The sequence below is a fragment of the Anolis sagrei genome, chromosome 4 (assembly GCF_037176765.1).
Source record: "Anolis sagrei isolate rAnoSag1 chromosome 4, rAnoSag1.mat, whole genome shotgun sequence".
Taxonomy (NCBI): domain Eukaryota; kingdom Metazoa; phylum Chordata; class Lepidosauria; order Squamata; family Dactyloidae; genus Anolis; species Anolis sagrei.
Genome location: NC_090024.1, coordinates 4,496,557 through 4,519,672, shown reverse-complemented (window position 1 = coordinate 4,519,672; position 23,116 = coordinate 4,496,557). Strand labels below are relative to the sequence as shown.

Here is a 23,116-nt window from a genome sequence, read left to right as displayed (position 1 = left end):
TCTGAAACGATGCCTGAACTGAGGCAATCAGCCTGGCGTATTGCAATTAAAACTCAAGAATCGGTTCCGTGAACCGCCCTTCTGTTTTGAAGCCAATGTTTTTAATTCTTGAATTCGGGAGGATTGACGCAAACTGAGTGATTTACTTCTGTCTTCCCAAATTTGGCCCCTTCTGTTGTCATTACAGTTACCAGGTGCAGAAGGGAGGGAAAGTTCAAGGTCTCCCTCTGAAACATTCTCATGAACACTGGTACTTTCATTTTCCAAATCTACAGAAGTTCCTTCCTCACTAATTTCAGGAACATTGGCATTTTCCAAACCTACAGCAGTTTCTTCCTCACTAATTTCAGGAACATTGGCATCAAAAGGTACATTTCCACTAGCATCAGTAAATATACTTTCATTAGCATCAGGAGGAACAAACAGAGAATCAGGTTCAAGTTCAAACTCAGGCTGAACCCCAACAACCGCTATCACAAGTGAGGCTGGTGGGGACCAGGAGCAGGGCCTTCTCAGTGGTGGCCCCTCACCTGTGGAACTCACTCCTGGGCGAAATTAGGTCATCAACATCCCTCCTCTCCTTCAGGAGGAAAGTAAAGACGTGGTTGTGGGACCAGGCCTTCGGGCAATCCGACAACTAGATAAGGACAATCAGACGACTAGGACTGACAGGACTGACAAAGAGGAATTGGAAATTGGACTATGAGATGGCGAACGCTGAGCGTTAATTGTGTGAAATCAGGTTTTATTGGTTTTATAGTTGTAATGCAGAAACTGATTGCTAATTGTTTAACTGCTGCTATATTGTTTTTATTCTATTGTTATGTTGATGCGAGCATCGAATTATGCCTTTGTAAGCCACCCTAAGTCCCCTCTGGGGTGAGAAGGGCAGGGTAGAAGTAACCGAAATAAATATGATAGAGTGGTTTGAGCATTGGTCTGAGCATGGTTTGAGCATGGAAGACACACACACACACATACATGAGGGTTGAATGAAAAGTAATGCCTCCACCTTTGTAACTCCTCAACAGAGGGCAGTACTGGTATGCGGCTGTTGTGGCTGAGCTAGTTTCTGATGATGAGGATGAGAGGATTCCTGTTGGGTTTCAGCTTCCTGGCTCTTTGTCTGTGCCTCAAATCTCTGAGCCTGCTTTCGAGACTCTCACAGACAGTGCAGTGTCAACACAGCTGTTTTCACCAGAAAGGATCTTTAACGAAGGAAATAGCGAGCAGGTGCTTTCCCACAATGATGCTGAAAGTGTAGATAAGGATTTGACCCAAGAAGCTCACGTTGATCTCCAGGTCAGGCGGAGTTCATGTCTGGCAAGCAAACGGGAGGCTAGCTCGGTGAAAGGTCATCGCAATGCTTTTATGATGCTGAGAGCCTAATGTTTTGATGTTAGAAAGGTATTTAGGCCTCCTGGAAACTCTGTGAAAGTGTCAGTTCAACGTAGCTTATTAGCTTGAAAGCTTCATGGAATAATCTTAGCCTGGAAAGCAGTACGCTTGGGATTTCTTGCATTGTGATTCTTGGGGCAAATATTTCATTGCTTGTACCTGGGACTCTGATTTGAACTTTGCCAATAGGATTGTGTCTCCTGCTTTTACCTGAAGATCTTTGGAACTATATTCTGCTTTTAACCTTAATCTTTGGAACTTTGCAATGCTTACTCTTTATTTTGACTTGGGATTTTTTCCTCAATAAACTGTAAAACTACAGCTCTTGTGTGGTGGTGTTTGGAAGCCTACCCTGAGTTGCAACAGCGGCGGGTACTGGCTTGTTCAGTAGACTCTCCTCTACAGTTCCACTTTGGCAGGAAGCCTTAGCATTGAGTGGTCGTGTTGTTAAAGTGCGAAGTATGGAACTCGGTCTGAGTCCCTCTATGGAGGTAGAGAAGATCGGGATATAAAAGTTTTAAATAAAATAAATAAATAAACAAACCCTGCGCAGACAGTTGGTCGATGCGACTTAATGAATTCTTGACAGCAAAGGAGATTCATCAGAGAATGCAAGCTGTTTATGGGGATTGTGTTGATGTGAGTACTGTGCGTCATTGGGCAAGTAAGTTTAAAGATGTTGAGGTGGGAACATCTGACTTGCATGACAAACAAAGAGGTGGACGTCCTGTGACAGCAACCACCGAGTTTCACAAGCAAAAGTTTGACAGATTGATTCAGGACGATCGTCGTATCACTCAGAGAGAAATTTCAAGCATGGTCAGCATTTCACAAGAACATGTGGGTCACATTATTGCTTTGCTTGGCTATCAGAAGATCTGTGCACGATGGGTACCCAGGATGAGAGAACTGTGAGATGTAGGTTAGAATCACATTGGCTTTTTGAGCTGCCACGTCAAACTGTTGGCTCATGTTCAGCTTATGCTCCACTAAGACTCCTAGATCCCTCTCACATAGTCGGTTTTCAAGCCAAGGCCACTCATCCGATATCTGTGCATTTCATTGTTATGGTCTAAGTCAGTGTTTCTCAACCTTCCTAATGCCACAACCCCTCAATACAGTTCCTCATGCTGTGGCGACCCCTCAAACATAAAATTATTTTCGTTGCTACTTCATAACTGTCATTTTGCCATTGTTATGAATCATAATGTAAATATCTGATATGCAGAATGTATTTTAATTCACTGGACCAAATCTGGCACAAATACCCACTACATCCAAATTTTAATACTGGTGGGGTTTTGGTGGGAAGGGCGATTTTGTCATTTGGGAGTTGTAGTTGCTGGGATTTATAGTTCATCTACACTCAGAGCATTCTGAACTCCACCAACGATGGAATTGAACCAAACGTGACACACAGAACTCCCATGACCGACAGAAAATACTGGAAGGATTTAGTGGGCATTGACCATGAGTTTGGGAGTTGTAGTTCATCTACGTCCAGAGAGTATTGTGGACTCAAACAATGATGGATCTGGACTAAAATTGCCACAAATACTCAATATGCCCAAATGTGGACACTGGTGGAGTTTGGGGGAAAATCGACCTTGACATTTGGGAGTTGAGGTTGCTGGGATTTATAGTTCATCTACAATCAGAGATGATAGAATTGGGCCAAACTTCCCACACAGAACCCCCATGACCAACAGAAACCCCTGTGTTTTCTGATGGTCTTTGGTGACCCCTCTGACACCTCTTTGTGACCCCTCCAGGGGTCCCGACCCCCAGGTTGAGAAACACTGGTCTAAGTGTACTTCACTGCTCAGCCATGGAAACCAACTGGGCTGCCTTGGGCAGTCACATCCTCTCAGCCTCAGAGGAAGGCAAGGGCAACCTTCCCCTGAGCAAACCTTGCCAAGAAAACTTCCTTTATAGGGTTGCCTGGAGAAGATGGCCATAGGAAATGTCTTGACACAGAAACAACCTGCTTTCTGCTCCTTGTGATCTTGCATCCCTTTTGCTGGGACAGTGTAGGATGTGCAATGGCATGGCTAAGATTTCTCTCTTCTGTCTCCCGCAGGTGCCCTCCTCTTGCCGTCTGCTTGGCCCAGCAGCGCCTGCAAGGCATCAGTCACACTCACGCCAGCTCCGTGGAGTTTGACGTGGTGGCGCTGGCCGACTCCATGGGATGGGAGGTCCTGCCGGTGAAGCGAGCCCTGCGCCAGCTGCAGTGGGACACCCAGTTGCACAACGGTAACTAAGCAAACATCCCAGAATCCCTTAGCCAATGGAATTGGGGAGATTTCTGGGGTCTGTAGTCTTAAACAGAAAACATTTCCAAGCTCTGTGTTCAACCTGAACCAGATTAGAAGTGAAGAAACACTTGTATGTATGTAGAGGGAACCCTGTGATGCAGGCCTGCTATCTTTTTTCACCTCTTTTTCCAAAAATTATGTAGATGACGGTGTTTTGCTTTTGCCTGTATGGAGAGATTTATTTGTACACTAGCCGTCCCCTGCCACGCGTTGATGTGGCCCACTTTGGTGGTCATGGGGGTTCTGTGTAAACCAATTCTATCATTGGTGGGGTTCAAAATGCTCTGTGATTGTAGGTGAACTACAAATCCCAGCAACTACAACCCCCAAATGTCAAGATTCTATTTTCCCCAAACTCCACCAGTGTTCACATTTTGGCATATTGAGTATTCATGTAGAGTTTAGTCCAGATCCATCATTGTTTGAATCCACAGTGCTCTTTGGATGTAGGTGAACTACAACTCCAAAACCAAAGGACACTGCCCACCAAACCCTTCCAGTATTTTGTTGATTATGGGAGAACTGTGTGCCAAGTTTGGCTCAATTCCATCGTTGGTGAGGTTCAGAATGCTCTTTGATTGTAGGTGAACTATAAATCCCAACAATTACAACTTCCAAATGACAAAATCAATTTTTTTAGTCAAGGACATACATTGGGTTGTTAGGTGTCTTGTGTCCAAATTTGGTGTCAATTTGTCCAGTGGTTTCTGAGTTCTGTTAATCCCACAAACGAACATTACATGTTTATTTATATAGATAATACAGCACACATGCATATTAGGTCCAAGTGTCTAAGATATTCATCTCTGAATATTGGGCTCTTCCCAAGGGCCTAGGATATTAGAGGTATTTTTGCAGAATGTGTGCAGTTCTGAGAAGTGCTGCCTTCCTTCTGCAGCATGTGGATTGATGTTCTGTTCAAATTAAGGCTTTTCCAGTGCTTTTCAGGGTTTCTTGGCATGCCTCCAAGCGCACTAACCACTATTGGTACCACTGTTGTTCTCTTTTGCCATATGAGAGATTTATTATTATTATTATTATTATTATTATTATTATTATTATTTGAAACACAAGATGAGTCCACAGAAGACACTCTGCTGGCTGTTGAATTGGGTCACATGTCCGACACTTCCCAAGTGTCTAGGATTGTGTGATGTATTGGCGAATAATGCGTGCAGATCCCAGTAAGGTGGCCTTTTGCAGCTGACAGGTGGTAATCTTGTCAGCGCTGATTGTGTTTAAGTGCAGGCCAAGGTCTTTAGGCACTGCACCCAGTGTGCTGATCACCACTGGGACCACCTTGACTGGTTTATGCCAGAGTCTTTGCAGTTCGAACTTTAAATCCTCATATCGTGTCATCTTTTCCAGTTGTTTCTCTTCAATCCTGCTGTCACCTGGGATTGCGACATCGACGATCCATACTTGTTTGTTTTCCACAATCGTGAGGTCAGGAGTATTATGCTCCCAAACTCTGTCTGTCTGAATCTGGAAGTCCCAGAGTATCTTGACGTGTTCATTTTCTGTAACTCTTTCCGGCTTGCGATCCCACCAGTTCTTTGTGGCAGGCAGATGGTATTTGTGGCACAAGTTCCAATGAATCATCTGAGCAAGGGTGTTGTGCCTTTGCTTGGAGTCTGTCTGCGCAATCTTCTTGCAGCAGCTGAGGATGGGATCTATTGTTTCATCTTCTTCCTTGCAGAGTCTACACTTGGTATATGTTGTCAACTTTTCAATTCTGGCTTTGATGGCCTTGGTTCGAATGGCTTGTTCTTGGGCTGCCAGAATCAGGCCCTCCTTTGTCTCCTTTTCCAGAGTCCCATTTGTGAGCCACAGCCATGTTTCTTCTTTGTCAATTTGGCTCTCCATTTTTCCCAGGAACTGTCCATGGAGAGCCTTCTTTGGACAGTTTTCTCTTCTGCTCTGGATTGCGTTTTTATGGTATTCCCTCTTTGTCTTTTGCACTTTAAGCAGTTTACTCCTATTGACTTCCCTCAATGTTGGTTCTTGACTGCCTTTCACATCATCTGCCAGTCCATGTTTCTCTTCTTCTACCATTTGTTTCACTTGCAGAAGCTCTCTTCTCTCTGCCTCCTGGTTTTCTGGGCAGGTCAAGTCTGTCGACATCACTTCGTGGGTGTCATGAGGAGTGGATTGTCATCAGTTGTCTTGTTTTTCTGTCCAGATCATCCAGCTCTGCTTCTGTCCAGTTCACAATCCCAGCAGTGTCTCTCATGAGGGGGATGGGCCAGGGGTTGAGAGCCTTGGTCGTATTTCCGCCATTTAATTTGCTCTGCAAAACTTTTCTGACTCTTTGGATACATTCTTTGCTGACCACATTTTTCACTTGCCCATGCTTGATATTGTCCAACTCTAGTATGCCCAGGTATTTATAGGCTTCAGGCCGATAGTGCAACCAGTGTGCCCATTACCACTGGGACCACCTCTACTGGTTGATGCCAGAGACTTTGCAGTTCGATGTTGAGGTCCTGATAACGGCTGAGTTTTTCCTGCTTTTTTTTTCCTCAATGAGACTTTCACCTGGAATGGCGATTATAATCCAAAGTTTTTTTTCTTTTTCACAATCGTGATGTCTGGTGTATTGTGTTCCAAAACTTTTTCAGTCTGGATTCGAAAGTCCCACTGTATTTTTGAGTGTTCATTTTCCACTTATCATCATCATCATCATCACTTTATCTCTCCCAAAGGAGACTCAAAATGGCTTTACATGAAAGTATCATCATACAATTTACAATACACCAATATGCAAACTTTCCACTCTTCCCAAAAGTCTTTAATGTGCCTAAAGCACCATGAGGGAGCACCATGAGGCTTCTCTCTTAAACACAGACATGAGAGTCAACATTGGAGACTTTTTTTTAATCGAACTTAGGTCACTTTCTTTTGTCTGTCTACTCTTTTATACTTGCAATGATAAAAGTAAAAAAATAATAAACCTTACCAGAGCATCCTGTTGATTTTCCTTCCTGTTTCCTACCATAAGCCCCTATATAATACTGGCTATGCCGCACTCTGCTATGGATTCCAAATATTCCTACAATACTCTTTGTCAGATAAGCCCCTATATAATACTGGCTATGCCGCACAATACAATACTCTTTGTCAGATAAGCCCCTATATAATACTGGCTATGCCGCACAATACAATACTCTTTGTCAGATAAGCCCCTATATAATACTGGCTATGCCGCACAATACAATACTCTTTGTCAGATAAGCCCCTATATAATACTGGCTATGCCGCACTCTGCTATGGATTCCAAATATTCCTACAATACTCTTTGTCAGATAAGGTTCGGAAAGGTGATATAGTAACCACATCCATTCACAATAGTTCTCCTTGCACTGGAGCCGCTCTGGTGAAATGGGTTAAAACCTTGTGCTGTCTGGATTGCTGATCTAAAGGTTCAAATCCGTGAGACAGCGTGAGTTCCTGTTTGTCAGCCCCAGCTTGCCATACGAGAAATGAGAGAAGACTCCCACAGGATAGTAAAACATCTGGACAACGTCCTTGCAGACAGCCAATTCTCTCAAAACACAAGCAACTTACAGTTTCTCAAGTCGCTTCTGACACAATTTTTTAAAAAGTTCTCCTTGCAATCTGCTGCACTTTTAGAGATTTACTTGACTGCTGAGTATGCATGCCCAGTGTGGAACACATCTCACCACACTAAAACAGTGGATGTGGCTCTTAATGAGACATGCCGCATTATCACAGGGTGTCTGCGCCCTACACCACGGGAGAAATTACACTGCTTAGCCGGTATTGCACCACCTGACATCCGCCAGGAAGTAGCATCCAATAGTGAAAGGACCAAGGCAGAGACATCTCCAGCTCCTCCCCTGCTTGGGTATCAGCCAGCACGTCAACGACTTAGATCAAGACATAGTTTTCTTAGATCTACAGAGACACTCGCTGGAACACCCCAGCAAGCGAGAGTCCAAAAGTGGCAGGCCCAAACCCAGCACCTCAATCCATGGGTGATACCAGATGAGAGACTCCCCCCTGGGCACACAGAAGACTTGGAAGGAGCTGAACAGACTGCAGTCTGGCACCACGAGATGCAGAGCCAACCTTCAGAAATGGGGCTACAAAGTGGAATCCACGACGCGAGTGTGGAGGAGAGCAAACCACTGACCACCTGCTGCAATGCACCCTGAGCCCTGCCACATGCACAAGGGAGGACCTCCTTGCGGCAACACCAGAGGCACTCCAAGGGGCCAGAGACTGGTCCAAGGACATTTAATCAACTACCAAGTTTGCAAAATCTGTGTGTGTTTTTTTTCCTTTTTCTTTTTTAATCTGTGTGTTTGTTTTGTTCTGTTAGAAATGTTATACAATTGTATGGTTGCTGATGACATGATAAATAAACTTGACTAATTCTTGGGCAATGATATAAGATGGATGGAGGATGTAGAGGTCTCTCTTATTTCTCTCTCTCCCTTTTTGGCTCAGGGTCCAGCGTGTCTAGGAAGAGTGGGGTCCTTGTGGAGTTCAGTGAGCTCTCCTTCTATCTGCGCTCCTACGGCGACCTTACCGATGAGGAACTGGACTCGGTCTGTGAATTCCTGCACCGCCGGGTGATGGACCGAGAAAAGGCGGCCCTCAGCCAGCTCCGAGTGTGCTTCCAGGCCTTCCAGAGGTGGGCAGCTGACAATAGAGACCCTAATTTAAGTGGTTGTAGGACAGTGGTTCTCAACCTGGGGGTTGGGACCCCTGGAGGGGTCGCGAGGGGGTGTCAGAGGAGTCGCCAAAGACCATCACAGACAGTATTTTCTGTTGGTCATGGGAGTTCTGTGTGGGAAGTTTGGCCTAATTCTATCATTGGTGGGCTTTTGAATGCTCTTTGGTTGTAGGTGAACTATAAATCCCAGCAACTACAACTCCCAAATGTCAAGGTCAATATTCCTTGAACTTCACCAGTGTTCACATTTGGGCATATTGAGTATTCGTGCCAAGTTTGGTCCAGATCCATCATTGTTTGAATCCACAGTGCTCTCTGGGTGTAGGCAAACTACAACTCCCAAACTCAAGGTCAATGCCCACCGAACCCTTCTAGTATTTTCAGTTCTGTGTGTCAAGTTTGGTCTAAATCCATCGTTGGTAGAGTTCAGAATGCTCTTTGAATGTAGGTGAACTATAAATCCCAACAACCACAACTCCCAAATGACAAAATCAATCCTCCCATAACACTCCAATAAGAATACATCCTGCATACCAGATATTTACATAATGGTTCATAACGGTAGCAAAATTACAATTATGACGTAGCAATGAAAATAATTTAATGGCTGGGGGTCACCACAACGTTGTATTAAGGGCATTAGGAACATTGAGAACCACTGTTGTAGGAAGTTACAGGGCAGGTTAACATCTTGCAAAGAACGGTGGGGTTTGTATGACATGTTTCTCAAGATCACTTTCGACTCCTATGATTGTGTGATGGATAAATATGATATGTGAATTGAATGAAATGGTGTGAAAGGTGTATGGTTGGTACTTATATCGCCTAACGATGCCACCCTAAGAAATGAGGCCTGGAAAACTACAAAAAAAAAGGAGAACTGCTGACGTTGGTGACCAGAGACAAATGCTTAATTGTTGAACTCTTGGTGGAAAACAACATGTTTACATTACCAAAAACAAAAAAAGGAGAACTGCTGACGTTGGTGACCAGAGACAAATGCTTAATTGTTGAACTCTTGGTGGAAAACAACATGTTTACATTACCAAAAACAAAAAAAGGAGAACTGCTGACGTTGGTGACCAGAGACAAATGCTTAATTGTTGAACTCTTGGTGGAAAACAACATGTTTACATTACCAAAAACAAAAAAAGGAGAACTGCTGACGTTGGTGACCAGAGACAAATGCTTAATTGTTGAACTCTTGGTGGAAAACAACATGTTTACATTACCAAAAACAAAAAAAGGAGAACTGCTGACGTTGGTGACCAGAGACAAATGCTTAATTGTTGAACTCTTGGTGGAAAACAACATGTTTACATTACCAAAAACAAAAAAAGGAGAACTGCTGACGTTGGTGACCAGAGACAAATGCTTAATTGTTGAACTCTTGGTGGAAAACAACATGTTTACATTACCAAAAACAAAAAAAGGAGAACTGCTGACGTTGGTGACCAGAGACAAATGATTAATTGTTGAACTCTTGGTGGAAAACAACATGTTTACATTACCAAAAACAAAAAAAGGAGAACTGCTGACGTTGGTGACCAGAGACAAATGATTAATTGTTGAACTCTTGGTGGAAAACAACATGTTTACATTACCAAAAACAAAAAAAGGAGAACTGCTGACGTTGGTGACCAGAGACAAATGATTAATTGTTGAACTCTTGGTGGAAAACAACATGTTTACATTACCAAAAACAAAAAAAGGAGAACTGCTGACGTTGGTGACCAGAGACAAATGATTAATTGTTGAACTCTTGGTGGAAAACAACATGTTTACATTACCAAAAACAATGACTCTTTTAAAGTTAAGAAGGAAACAAACCGTCCTCCTTAAGAAGGAGAACCAATCATCACTTAAGGAAGGGAAGTCAACATCTGTCCAGGAACTGATGGGAGTCAGCACATTTTGGCTGGAAAAACACATGTCATTTATTTATTTATTTATTTATTATTTACGGTATTGATATTCCGCCCTTCTCACCCTGCAGGGGACTCAGGGCGGGTTACAATGTACACATATATGGCAAACATTCAATGCCAAAGACACACAACATATATAGACAGACAGTCAGAGGCTATTTCACTTTTCTGGCCGCTTTCATCGTCCATCTGCGACACTGATGAAGTACTTCCGCATTCCCCTCATGCTTTGCTGGAGTCTTTTTTATGGCCTCGTAAATTAGTTAAATTAGCCTCCCCACACATAGGTGGTACCTAATTTTCCTACTTGACAGATGCAACTGTCTTTCGGGTTGCAAAGGTCGACAACAAGCTACACAAAGACAACAAAGACAACTGGAACAACAACAAGAAATATTGCTATATAAGGGATACTTTACAATCCAAAAATTGTGGCAGACAGGAGGAGTCTGGCCCACCCGCGACTCTTCTACAAGGGATGGAGGAAGATGGTGTATTCGAAGAATGGCAGATTTGCTAGGAACGCAGTTTGGCCTACTTTGGGGTCTCTTTTCCAGGAGAAGGAAGAAGAGATGGCAATGTATGCATTATGGATGCTTATATTGTGGCAGCTGTTAGGAGAAAATAAAATAATAATAAAGGGAAATCATAATAATTTGGAATAAAATAGAAAATTTAAGACCTACCTGATCCTGTGAAAGGACAAGACTATTTCTAAAGAGAGAACATGCATGAGAAACCTACAGATGTTAATGTCGTCACTGGACCTTGGTCAGTCAGAAGTGTTTGCTATAGCCGATATGAAGTCAACAAGAGAAGTTTGGCAGGACAAAGAGAGCAATAGTATCGATCCAAGACTTGGAAACATCTAAGCTCATATGGTGAGAGAGTGCCATCCTCTGACTACTTAATGTAAATAGCAAGCAAATTTAGAAGAGCTTCATCCTAGTGTTTTCCTTCATGATTATTCATATAAAGAAATAAGTTATAATGAAGTAATTAAGGCAGAATTGACTAAAGGAGATTGCTTTGATCAAATCTTATGTTATAAGCATATAAAAGTTATAATTCAATTAGAGATTTAAGGAATTGAACATATAAGAGTCATCTTAGGGTAACCGGTGAAGGTTGGGATAAGTTACATAATTGAGCAGATGTTTGGGTTCACAACGTGGCAGCCAAGATCTAATAAAGATGTTTTGGGAAACTATATATGGAAACACCTGTTAATGATTGTATTGTGTAAATGTCAGATCCATTCTGCGCATGTGTTGACAAGTGATTTTATGCTATAAATACTGAAGAGATTTAGACCTCGTTGTGACAGTCATTTGAGCTGTTCACCCTATCTTGCAAGATAACAATAAAGCCTTGGAGGTCGGACCAGTTGTCTCTCCATCTTCTTCCTTCTCCAAAAGCACTCTCATGATCTCGGGTAACGTATATTCCACAACAATATGTGTATGAATGCTGAGGAAAATGCAAAACCCCCTTGTTTTTGTACCTAATGTAGCTCTAGTCCAGTGGTTCTCAACCTGGGGTCCCCAGATGTTTTTGGCCTACAACTCCCAGAAATCCCAGCTATTTTACCAGCTGTTAGGATTTCTGGGAGTTGTAGGCCAAAAACATCTGGGGACCTCAGGTTGAGAACCACTGTCAGTCTGTATACTTTCTTGCTCTGTGGGTTAAAGCCCTGAGCTGCTGAGCTCGTTGACCGAAAGGTTGCAGGTTCGATTCCAGGGAGTGGCGCAAGCTTCCGCTGTCAGCCCTATCTTCTGCTAATCTAGCAGTTTGAAAACATGCAAATGTGAGTAGATCAATAGGTACCGCTCCGGCAAGAAGGTAAGGGCGCTCCATGCAGTCATGCCAGCCACATGACCTTGGAGGTGTCTATGGACAACGGCTCTTCAGCTTAGAAATGGAGATGAGCACCACACCCCAGAGTCAGACATGACTGGACTTAATGTCAGGGGACAACCTTTATTTATTTATTTATTTATTTATTTAGACCATTTCTACCCCACCCTTCTCACCCCCGAGGGGGGACTCAGGGCGGCTAACTCAGGCAACAATTCAATGCCAACAGTATCAAAACAACAATATAAAACAGCAATATAAAATCCATTACATTTGAATTAAACAGTGATATTAATTAAAATTACGTAACCACATAGAACAGATCACAGAATCACAAGTCATAAAGCCATTTCCAATTTTCAAACAATCCTATGGTCCGAGTTCAGAGACTAAAGTGCTGTTGTGCCCACTAGCCAAAGGCCTGGCTCCAAAACCACGTCTTTAGTTTTTTCCTAAAAGTAAGGAGGGAGAACGCCGATCTAATCTCGCTGGGGAGCGAATTCCATAAGCGGGGGGTCACCACCGAGAAGGCCCTGTCCCTCGTCCCCACCAGATGCGTTTGAGACGCTGGTGGGACCGAGAGCAGGGCCTCCCCAGTAGATCTTAAATTACGAGGTGGAACGTAGAGAGAGATACGTTCGGATAAGTAAGCTGGGCCGGAGCCGTGTAGGGTTTTACCTTTATTTAATGTTTAAAAAGTACCAGTGATAATTCTGAGGGTGTTTTACCTTTCGGAAAAGTTGAGACCCTCAGGAGGATTGAGCAAAATATTCAATTGCAGTGTGGAACGACTAAGAAGAACTCATCTCACAATGGCTAAATGGGGAGGGAAACTTTTTTGCCCATTGGCCAGTGACAAGCACCGGGATTATGGCACAGCTGGCTGAGTGTCAGCTGCATTAAGATCACTCTGACCACAAGGTCATGAGTTTGAAGCCAGCCCGGGTTGGAGTGGGTTTCCAACCAATTGTGTAGCCTGTTGTCGACCTTTGCAACCCGAAGACAGTTGCATCTGTCAAGTAGGAAAATAAATAAATAAATAAATAAATAAATAAATAAATAAGGGATCGCTCGCTCTTCCTCTGCTTTGCAGCCCTTTGCCCTTTATCCCTCTTTCTCATTCTCTCTCTCTCGTGTCTCCTTTTGCACTGAGCAGAGTGGCTTTCCGGAGCTGTGCCTCGTGCTGCGATGGCGGAGGGGAGGAGAGGAGCAACCAGCTTAAGACCCTGTTGATGGATTATTTTGAGAATGATGTGATGCTAGAAGAAACGGATTATGAACGAAGAGATGAAGGAATGGATGCTAAAGACCTTGAGGACATAAAAGTGAGTAAGAACATGGTTTGCTATTCTTACAGCTTTGAAAGGGAGGTAAACGCAGTGCAATCTCACCCTCCAGAGCAGTTTCTGTACCCTTTGGCATCTCCTTAGAAAAGAACCAGCAGTTTGCCTTTAAATGCACCACAGACTCCCTTGCATTTTTCTAATTTGGTTCTAATTTTCAAAATTAGATGTTTATTCCTGGGCAGGCTCTTATCTCTGTCTCACCACCTACATTCTGAATAGCCAGAAGGGATTTAAAAGCCTTGGGACATCAGGCCAAAGAGTCAACGGCAGCCTGCCTTTTGCTGCATTGCTACACTTGGCATTGTGTTGTAGTTCAGCGTGTTGGTCGAGTTGCTACTCCTGGGAGCAGGGAGAACTGGTCTACTTTGGAGTCGGAGGGAGAACAGCAGCATCAGCGCATTAGGGAAATCATTATGGCTCCAAGCGATACTGACACGTTTCCAGGCTTCTCCGACTGTGAGATGGGGAAGTAAGGTGTAAAAAGGGCTGCTCGCGAGCCAGAATCTGAGTGGGAATTACAGAGGAAGCGTATTCAGGAAATACTTTGTGCACCAACAGAGGATGAAGATTTCCTTGGTTTGAAAGGAGTTCTGGGTCTGGGAGTGATATGGAGGAAGAGGAGGAATTAGATTGGACCCATGTGCAACACATAAGGGACATCTGTAACCAACCCACCTCTAGTGAGGAGTTTGAGGGGTTCACTGGGGATTGGCAGCCAGGGGATTCTTGGCAGGATCTGAACCCTGACAATCGTTGGCAGAGGTGGAGGGATGGGCACTCAGCTGCAGGTTTGAGGCAGCTGAGAGTGATGACGAGAGGGTGGGGAGCTCATCAAGCTCTGAGGAAGAACTTTGAGATAAAAGGGGGTTCAGCTTGGACTATACTTCGCAGAAGGCAAAGTGTCTTTATAGGACATAATTCTTTGTGCTGCCAACTTTCAAACTTGGGTCCTGGGCTACAACTTCATGTGTTCCTGTACTCCTGTTTCCTTGTGATTCCACCATTCCAGCCTTGTTTACCAACGGATTGACCACGGACCGGTTTGACTACGCTTTTGGCTTTTCTGGACTTTGAACTTTAATATCTTTGTGACTGAAACATTTCTTAGTTTTGAAACCACGTTTTTCCTGCTTCTGTGACTGTGTTTTGATACCATTTCGATTTTCAAGCAGTTTGCTTCAGTTTTTGTTTAACCCGGATTATAAGGCACCATTATAATCCGGATTATATTTTTGTTTCTTGTAACGACTTTTTTTTTTATGCCAAATCACTCCTGAGACCCTTAGCACTGAAGTTAAGTGCTTTGCAGGTCCATTTGTATGCAATAAAGCTGTGTTTGAACCTTTATTTTGTGTCTGGCATTGTTTAAGGCTTCTGGGTCCTGACACATTGTCTGTCTCACTTTTTGCGGCCTTTGTCTCTGAATTGCAGTTTCGGGACTGGGAAGACCAAATCCGAGCTGACATCCGCCACTTCCTTTCCATACGGCAAGAAGAGAAGTTCTCCGGCAGAGCCGTGGCCAGGATCTTGCATGGCATAGGTAAGGCTGCACCGCTCTGGGGATTCTGATACTGCGCATCAGCACAAATGTAGCAGCTTATATACCAGGCCTGGGCCAACTTCGGCCCTCCAGGTGTTTTGGACTTCAACTCTCACAATTCCTAACAGCCTGATTAATTGTATTTTCTGAATCAACATTTCTCAACCTGCTGTGGTGTTGGAGGGATCACCAAGGGCTTAACTCTTTGTCTCTTGTGATTACATTCTCATGCCTTGGATCAATGTTTCCCTGTTTCTTTGGATTTTATTAGAGAAATCTGGACTTTGTTTTTGAACTTTGCTGAACCATACCTTGGACTAATTTGTTCCTGCTTATCTTCATACCTAATTGGATTTACCTATTCCCTTAAAGTGTTTTTTTTACTTTGCTGCTTTTACTTATCTATATCTATATCTATATATATAATAAAGAAGAGTGTTTGTATCGGACAGAGGAATTGTGGAGGGCGGAGGGCGGAGGGCGGACGGCGGACGGTGTATGTGCCAGCGTTCTGATTGGCCAGCCAGAAAGTTCCAACATTCCGATTGGCTGGGCAGCGGTGCTATTTGCATATGGTCTCTGATTGGCCAGCTTCAAGAGGAGCCCCTGGTGGAGAAAAGAGTTCATGACAGAAACGGAGTCATGAGAAGGAAATTTGCATATGGTCTCTGATTGGCCAGCCTCAAATCCAACATTCCGAGATGAGAAAGAGAGGAAAGGAAAGGCCGGGGGCTGGGTCAGAACACTACCAATACAGACCGAAAGAGGCACACAGAGCCCCGATCACCCACTCTACATCCTACTGCAGTTTGGAGGACTATGAACCATGGATGATGGGACTTGCAGTACCACCACTCACATTCTGAGACCGCTGTTAACCTTATCCAATGACTGATCAGGACCAAATTTCACACAGAGACCTCTCATGACCCACTTTACGTCCTGGTGTGGTTTGGCCGAGATGGACCGTGGATTATGGGACTTGCAGTACCACTGCTCAATTCTTCAGACCACTGCAACCCTCATCCAATTACCGATAAATACCAAACTTGGCACACTGAGTCTCCATGACGCACTCTACATCCAGGTGCAGTTTGAGGGAGGATGCACCATGGATGATGGAACTTGCATTACCTGCACTCCCTTCCTAAGACCATTACAACTGCCAACGATGATGGATCTGCACCACAATTTACACAGAGAGCCTGCATAACTCACTCTACATCCTGGTGCGGTTTGGAAGAATTTGACAATGGATGATGGGACTTGCAGTCACTTTACTCACTTCCTGAGACCACTGAGACCCTCGCCAATGACTCATCAAGACTAAACTTGGCACATGGAGCTTCAATGACCCACTCTACATCCTGGAGCAGTTTGGAGGATGACAGACCATGGATGATGGGACTTCAAGTACCTCCACTATCCAAGACTACTGCAAAACTCATCTAATGACCAATCAAGACCAAAGTTGGCACACAGAGCCCCCATGACCCACTCTACATCCTGCTGCAGTTTTGGAGAAGGGTGGACCATGGATGATGGAACTTCCAGTACCTTCACTCACATTCTGAGACCTCTGCAAACCTCATCCAATGACGGATCAACACCAAACTTGGCACATAGACCTCTCATGACCCACTTTACGTCCTGGTGTTATTTGGAAAACTTTGGAGATGGATGATGGGACTTGCAGTACCGTTGCTCACCTCCTGAGACCACTGAGACCCTCGCCAATGACTAATCAAGACTAAACTTGCCACATGGAGCTCCAATGACCCACTCTACATCCTGGTGCAGTTTGGAGGAGGACAGACCATGGATGATGGGACTTCAAGTACCTCCACTCCCTTCCAAAATTGCTGCAACCCCCTTCTAATGACCAATCAAGACCACACTTGGCACACAGAGCCCCCATGATCCACTCTACATCCTGCTGCAATTTGAAAGGGGATGGACTTTGGATGATGGGACTTGCAATACCTTCACTCACTTACTGACACCACTGCCACCCTCATCTAATGACTGATAAAGTCCAAACTTGGCACACAAAGCCCCCATGACCCACTCTATATCCTGCTGCTGTTTGTAGGAGGATGGCCCATGGATGATGGGACTTCAAGTACCTTCACTCACTTCCTGAAAATAATGCTGCCATTATCCAAAGACCAATAAAGACCAAACTTGGCATACAGAACCGCCATTACCCACTTTCTCTAATAACCCGGGCAACGCCGGGTCCCCAAGCTAGTATATAATAAAGAAGAGTGTTTGTATCGGACAGAGGAATTGTGGAGGGCGGAGGGCGGAGGGCGGACGGCGGACGGTGTATGTGCCAGCGTTCTGATTGGCCAGCCAGAAAGTTCCAACATTCCGATTGGCTGGGCAGCGGTGCTATTTGCATATGGTCTCTGATTGGCCACCTTCAAGAGGAGCCCCTGGTGGAGAAAAGAGTTCATGACAGAAACGGAGTCATGAGAAGGAAATTTGCATATGGTCTCTGATTGGCCAGCCTCAATTCCAACATTCCGAGATGAGAAAGAGAGGAAAGGAAAAGGCCAGAGGGGGCTGAGTCAGAACACTACCAATACAGACCGAAATAGGCACACAGAGCCCCCATCACCCACTCTACATCCTACTGCAGTTTGGAGGACTATGAACCATGGATGATGGGACTTGCAGTACCACCACTCACATTCTGAGACCGCTGTTAACCTTATCCAATGACTGATCAGGACCAAATTTCACACAGAGACCTCTCATGACCCACTTTACGTCCTGGTGTGGTTTGGCCGAGATGGACCGTGGATTATGGGACTTGCAGTACCACTGCTCAATTCTTCAGACCACTGCAACCCTCATCCAATTACCGATAAATACCAAACTTGGCACACTGAGTCTCCATGACGCACTCTACATCCAGGTGCAGTTTGAGGGAGGATGCACCATGGATGATGGAACTTGCATTACCTGCACTCCCTTCCTAAGACCATTACAACTGCCAACGATGATGGATCAGGACCACAATTTACACAGAGAGCCTGCATAACTCACTCTACATCCTGGTGCGGTTTGGAAGAATTTGACAATGGATGATGGGACTTGCAGTCACTTCACTCACTTCCTGAGACCACTGAGACCCTCGCCAATGACTCATCAAGACTAAACTTGGCACATGGAGCTTCAATGACCCACTCTACATCCTGGAGCAGTTTGGAGGATGACAGACCATGGATGATGGGACTTCAAGTACCTCCACTATCCAAGACTACTGCAAAACTCATCTAATGACCAATCAAGACCAAAGTTGGCACACAGAGCCCCCATGACCCACTCTACATCCTGCTGCAGTTTTGGAGAAGGGTGGACCATGGATGATGGAACTTCCAGTACCTTCACTCACATTCTGAGACCTCTGCAAACCTCATCCAATGACGGATCAACACCAAACTTGGCACATAGACCTCTCATGACCCACTTTACGTCCTGGTGTTATTTGGAAAACTTTGGAGATGGATGATGGGACTTGCAGTACCGTTGCTCACCTCCTGAGACCACTGAGACCCTCGCCAATGACTAATCAAGACAAAACTTGCCACATGGAGCTCCAATGACCCACTCTACATCCTGGTGCAGTTTGGAGGAGGACAGACCATGGATGATGGGACTTCAAGTACCTCCACTCCCTTCCAAAATTACTGCAACCCCCTTCTAATGACCAATCAAGACCACACTTGGCACACAGAGCCCCCATGATCCACTCTACATCCTGCTGCAATTTGAAAGGGGATGGACTTTGGATGATGGGACTTGCAATACCTTCACTCACTTACTGACACCACTGCCACCCTCATCTAATGACTGATAAAGTCCAAACTTGGCACACAAAGCCCCCATGACCCACTCTATATCCTGCTGCTGTTTGTAGGAGGATGGCCCATGGATGATGGGACTTCAAGTACCTTCACTCACTTCCTGAAAATAATGCTGCCATTATCCAAAGACCAATAAAGACCAAACTTGGCATACAGAACCGCCATTACCCACTTTCTCTAATAACCCGGGCAACGCCGGGTCCCCAAGCTAGTCTTCAATAAAAAAGGATTGTTTTCACAATATTTTCTGCTGGTCATGGGAGTTCTGTGTGCCAAGTTTGCTTCAACTCAATCGTTGGTGGAGTTCAAAATGCTCTTTGATTGTAGGTGACCTATAAATCCCAGCAACTACAACTCCCAAATGTCAAGGTCTATTTTCTCCAAACTCCACCAGTGTTTACATTTGGGCATATTGAGTATTTGTGTCAAGTTTGGTACAGATTCATCAGTGTTTGAGTCCACAGTGAGTCTCTGGATGTAGGTGAACTACAACTCCCAAACTCAAGGTCAAACCCATCAAACCCTTCCATTATTTTCTGTTGGTCATGGGAGTTCTGTGTGCCAAGTTTGCTTCAACTCCATCGTTGGTGGAGTTCAAAATGCTCTTTGATTGTAGGTGACCTATAAATCCCAGCAACTACAACTCCCAAATGTCAAGGTCTATTTTCTCCAAACTCTACCAGTGTTTACATTTGGGCATATTGAGTATTTGTGTCAAGTTTGGTACAGATTCATCAGTGTTTGAGTCCACAGTGAGTCTCTGGATGTAGGTGAACTACAACTCCCAAACTCAAGGTCAAACCCATCAAACCCTTCCATTATTTTCTGTTGGTCATGGGAGTTCTGTGTGCCACGTTTGGTTCAATTCTATCATTGGTGGAGTTCAGAATGCTCTTTGATTGTAGGCGAACTATAAATCCCAGCAACTACAAATCTTAAATGACAAAATCAATCCCTCCAACCCCACCAATATTCAAATTTGGGTGTATTGGGTATTTGTGCCAAATTTGGTCCAGTGAATGAAAATACATCCTGCATATCGGATATTTAAATTGCAATTCATAACAAAATTACAGTTATGAAGTATCAACAAAAATAATGTTATGGTTGGGGTCACCATAGCATGAGGAACTTGGGGGTTGGGGGTCGCAGCATTAGGAAGGTTGAGAACCTCTGTTCTAAATAAAGCTTCTGAACTTTTGTTTTCTGAGCTGGACTTGTACTTGACGCTCGAAGGATTCAATATTGTTGACCGAGATTTCTCTCTCTGGACAGGGAGTCCCTGCTTTCCTGCTCAGATTTATGGCCGAGACCGGCGCTTCTGGAGGAAGTACATCCATTTCGACTTCAACAGGATCATGCGCTTGGCCACAGAGGAGATCATCCACTGGAAGTGAGAGAACATCACGGAAGATAGTGTCGCAAAAAGCCTACACTGGAAACTGGTTGTTGTTGTTCATTCGTTTAGTTGTTTTCGACTCTTCGTGACCTCCTGGACCAGCCCACGCCAGAGCTCCCTGTCGGCCGTCACCACTCCCAGCTCCTTCAAGGTCAATCCAGTCCCTTCAAGGATGCCATCCATCCATCTTGCCCTTGGTCGGCCCCTCTTCCTTTTACCTTCCACTTTCCCCAGCATCATTGTCTGGTTGCATGGCAGTATTTCCTCAGAAAAGGGTTTTACTGTCTAAAAGAACAGCTACAACTCTCTCTGAGATGTTCTACTTGGCAGACAGCATCAGTCTAGGCAGGTGAACGTCGTACTCTTTTCACAAGGAAGGAGAACAATTGTTTGCTTTTATCTCAGGGCTGTTCTTTTTATATTGTATATAAAACTTCATTTTTGATTTTTTTAAATTAATTGTCCTGACCAAAGACTTTCTTTAAAACTGGAAAACGGGCATTACGGACCATTGTTCAAGGACTTTCCCTCTGCTAAGGGGAATTTTATGGACTTGTATTTATCCCCCTTGAATTCTGCATATTTTTCTCAACCCAAAAAATGTTCCTTGCACCGGAGGATAGTTGATTTCTGTGATTAGGGAGACTTGGTCTGGAGAACTCTCTTCTCTAAGCGCAGGTTTAAACAGAACTGGTAGCACTTATTTTTGTACTGCTATCAGCAACTTTTAAATATCTGCTTGTTGCCTCAAAGATGTCATGCAGGGGCATTTAAGCCTGCATCTCCAAGGCCCCTTCAACACTGCCGTATAAAATCCAGATTTTCTGTTTTAATAATGTTTTTAATTGTAATTGTATCATCTAATCCATCAAAATAAACTTACTTTATATACATCCATAAACTATTACATTTTTGCCCCCTTTTTTCCCTCCCTCTCCCTCCGACTTGACAACAAAACATTTTTAAGTACAGCCAATCAAGGATTCTGCCCATTTTCTGCTTTGAACTGGATTATCTGGCAATGTAGACTTTGAACTGGATTATCTGGCAATGTAGACTTTGAACTGGATTATCTGGCAATGTAGACGCATATAATCCAGTTCAAAGCAGATGATGTCAATATATACTGTGATAATCTGGATCATATGGCGGTGTAGAAGGGGCCCAAGTGCACCAAGGGATATCTGCATTACGTTCATACCATTTGTCCACAAATGATTATCAAGCAATCACACCTAGCCTGATACTTGAAATGATCCCAAATATCCTTCCTGTAATTAATAAATACATGTGGTTTACAATAGAATGATAGTTGCCTTTCTCATCTGTTTGAACATAAAATGGGGTGGTAAATTATGCATTTGTACATAAGGAGAAATGTGCTAGAGGGAGGATTCTGTCCATTTTCTGCTTTGAATTGGATTATCTGGCAATGTAGATGAATATAATCCAGTTCAAAGCAGATGATGTCGATCATGTGCTGTGATAATCTGATCATATGGCAGTGTAGAAGGGGCCCAAGTGCACCAAGGGATATCTGCATTACGTTCATACCATTTGTCCACAAATGACTGTCAAGCAATCACACCTAGCCTGATACTTGAAATGATCCCAAATATCCTTCCTGTAATTAATAAATACGTGTCATTTACAATGTAATAATAGTTGCCTTTCTTGATTATTTGGTCAGAAAACGGCGTGGATAAATTATGCATTTGTATGTAAGGAAAAATGTGCTAGAGGGAGTGAACAGTCATTTGTTGATAGATACATCTGTTTATTGATTAGTCCGCTGATCATATCAACAATAAAAAAAACAAAAATACACAGACAAATAGAGACTAATCACTACACTAAAACCTGTATTCGTTAACTAAAAAAAAATTAAAATACAATAAAACTCGATTATACATTTGGTAAAATGAGAGTTTAGGTAAGTTTATCACTATGACAAGTCATTGGTTTAGGACTGACTGCGTTCTTTCATCTCTCCTTGAAAATTCTATCCCAGTTATATACTAATGTCCAGCATTATTTTTAATTTTAATTTATTACATTTGACCCGGCCATTGGTTTTAAATGCTGCGTGTTACTGTTGATTTATTGTTTATTTTTTGTTACATGACTTATACTAATTGTTTTGCTTTGATTGTTTTGTTATTGCTTTGTTTATTGATGTGCTGTGGGCTTGGCCTCATGGAAGCCGCACCGAGTCCCTTGGGGAGAGGGTAGCGGGGTACAAATAAAGTTTTATTATTATTATTATTATTATTATTGGTTGTTATTCACCATCATACTGACTTTTCACTTTCAGCAGCCAAGGAATGAGACTTTCAAGAGCCTTTGCTGTGACCAATCCTGCTCCGGTCTTGCAAACCCTTGGCTTTCCCAATTGGGTTTATTTGCCTGTAATGTGGCCTCCTCCTTTTCCTGCAAATTTTCACTTTCCTAGCATTACTGTGTTTTCCAACCTTGTCTTTATCTTTGGTGTTGTGAATATTTTGTCGAGGCTGCTGTAAACATTTCCTTTCAACATATGGTCCAGCCCACATAACTAACGCTGGGTCGAATCCATTTACATAACCCAACAAAAACCAACAAACATAAATTCTCTTAGTGTCTTGGTTTTTAGGCCTGTTCCTGGGGTTCTTTAGAGCATTGATTCAGAGAAATACATTGGATAGACTGCATCAGCTGTGGTATCTTAGGTTAAAGTTACCATGGTTTTCTATGGGTGAGCAGATAGGAAGTGGTCT

General features: G+C 43.6%; 1 protein-coding gene across 1 annotated transcript in view; it reads left to right on the top strand.

Annotated features, from left to right (window-relative positions):
• RECQL4 (RecQ like helicase 4) overlaps positions 1-22,031 on the top strand; it is a 218,249-nt gene extending 196,218 nt beyond the window's left edge. The window contains exons 21-25 of the mRNA XM_067467230.1: positions 3,479-3,651; positions 8,187-8,373; positions 13,357-13,525; positions 14,978-15,086; positions 20,237-22,031. Of these exons, the coding sequence (XP_067323331.1) occupies positions 3,479-3,651; positions 8,187-8,373; positions 13,357-13,525; positions 14,978-15,086; positions 20,237-20,358 (760 nt within the window). The 3' untranslated portion in view covers positions 20,359-22,031. The remainder of the gene's footprint in view (positions 1-3,478; positions 3,652-8,186; positions 8,374-13,356; positions 13,526-14,977; positions 15,087-20,236) is intronic.
• The last annotated feature ends 1,085 nt before the right edge of the window (positions 22,032-23,116 follow it).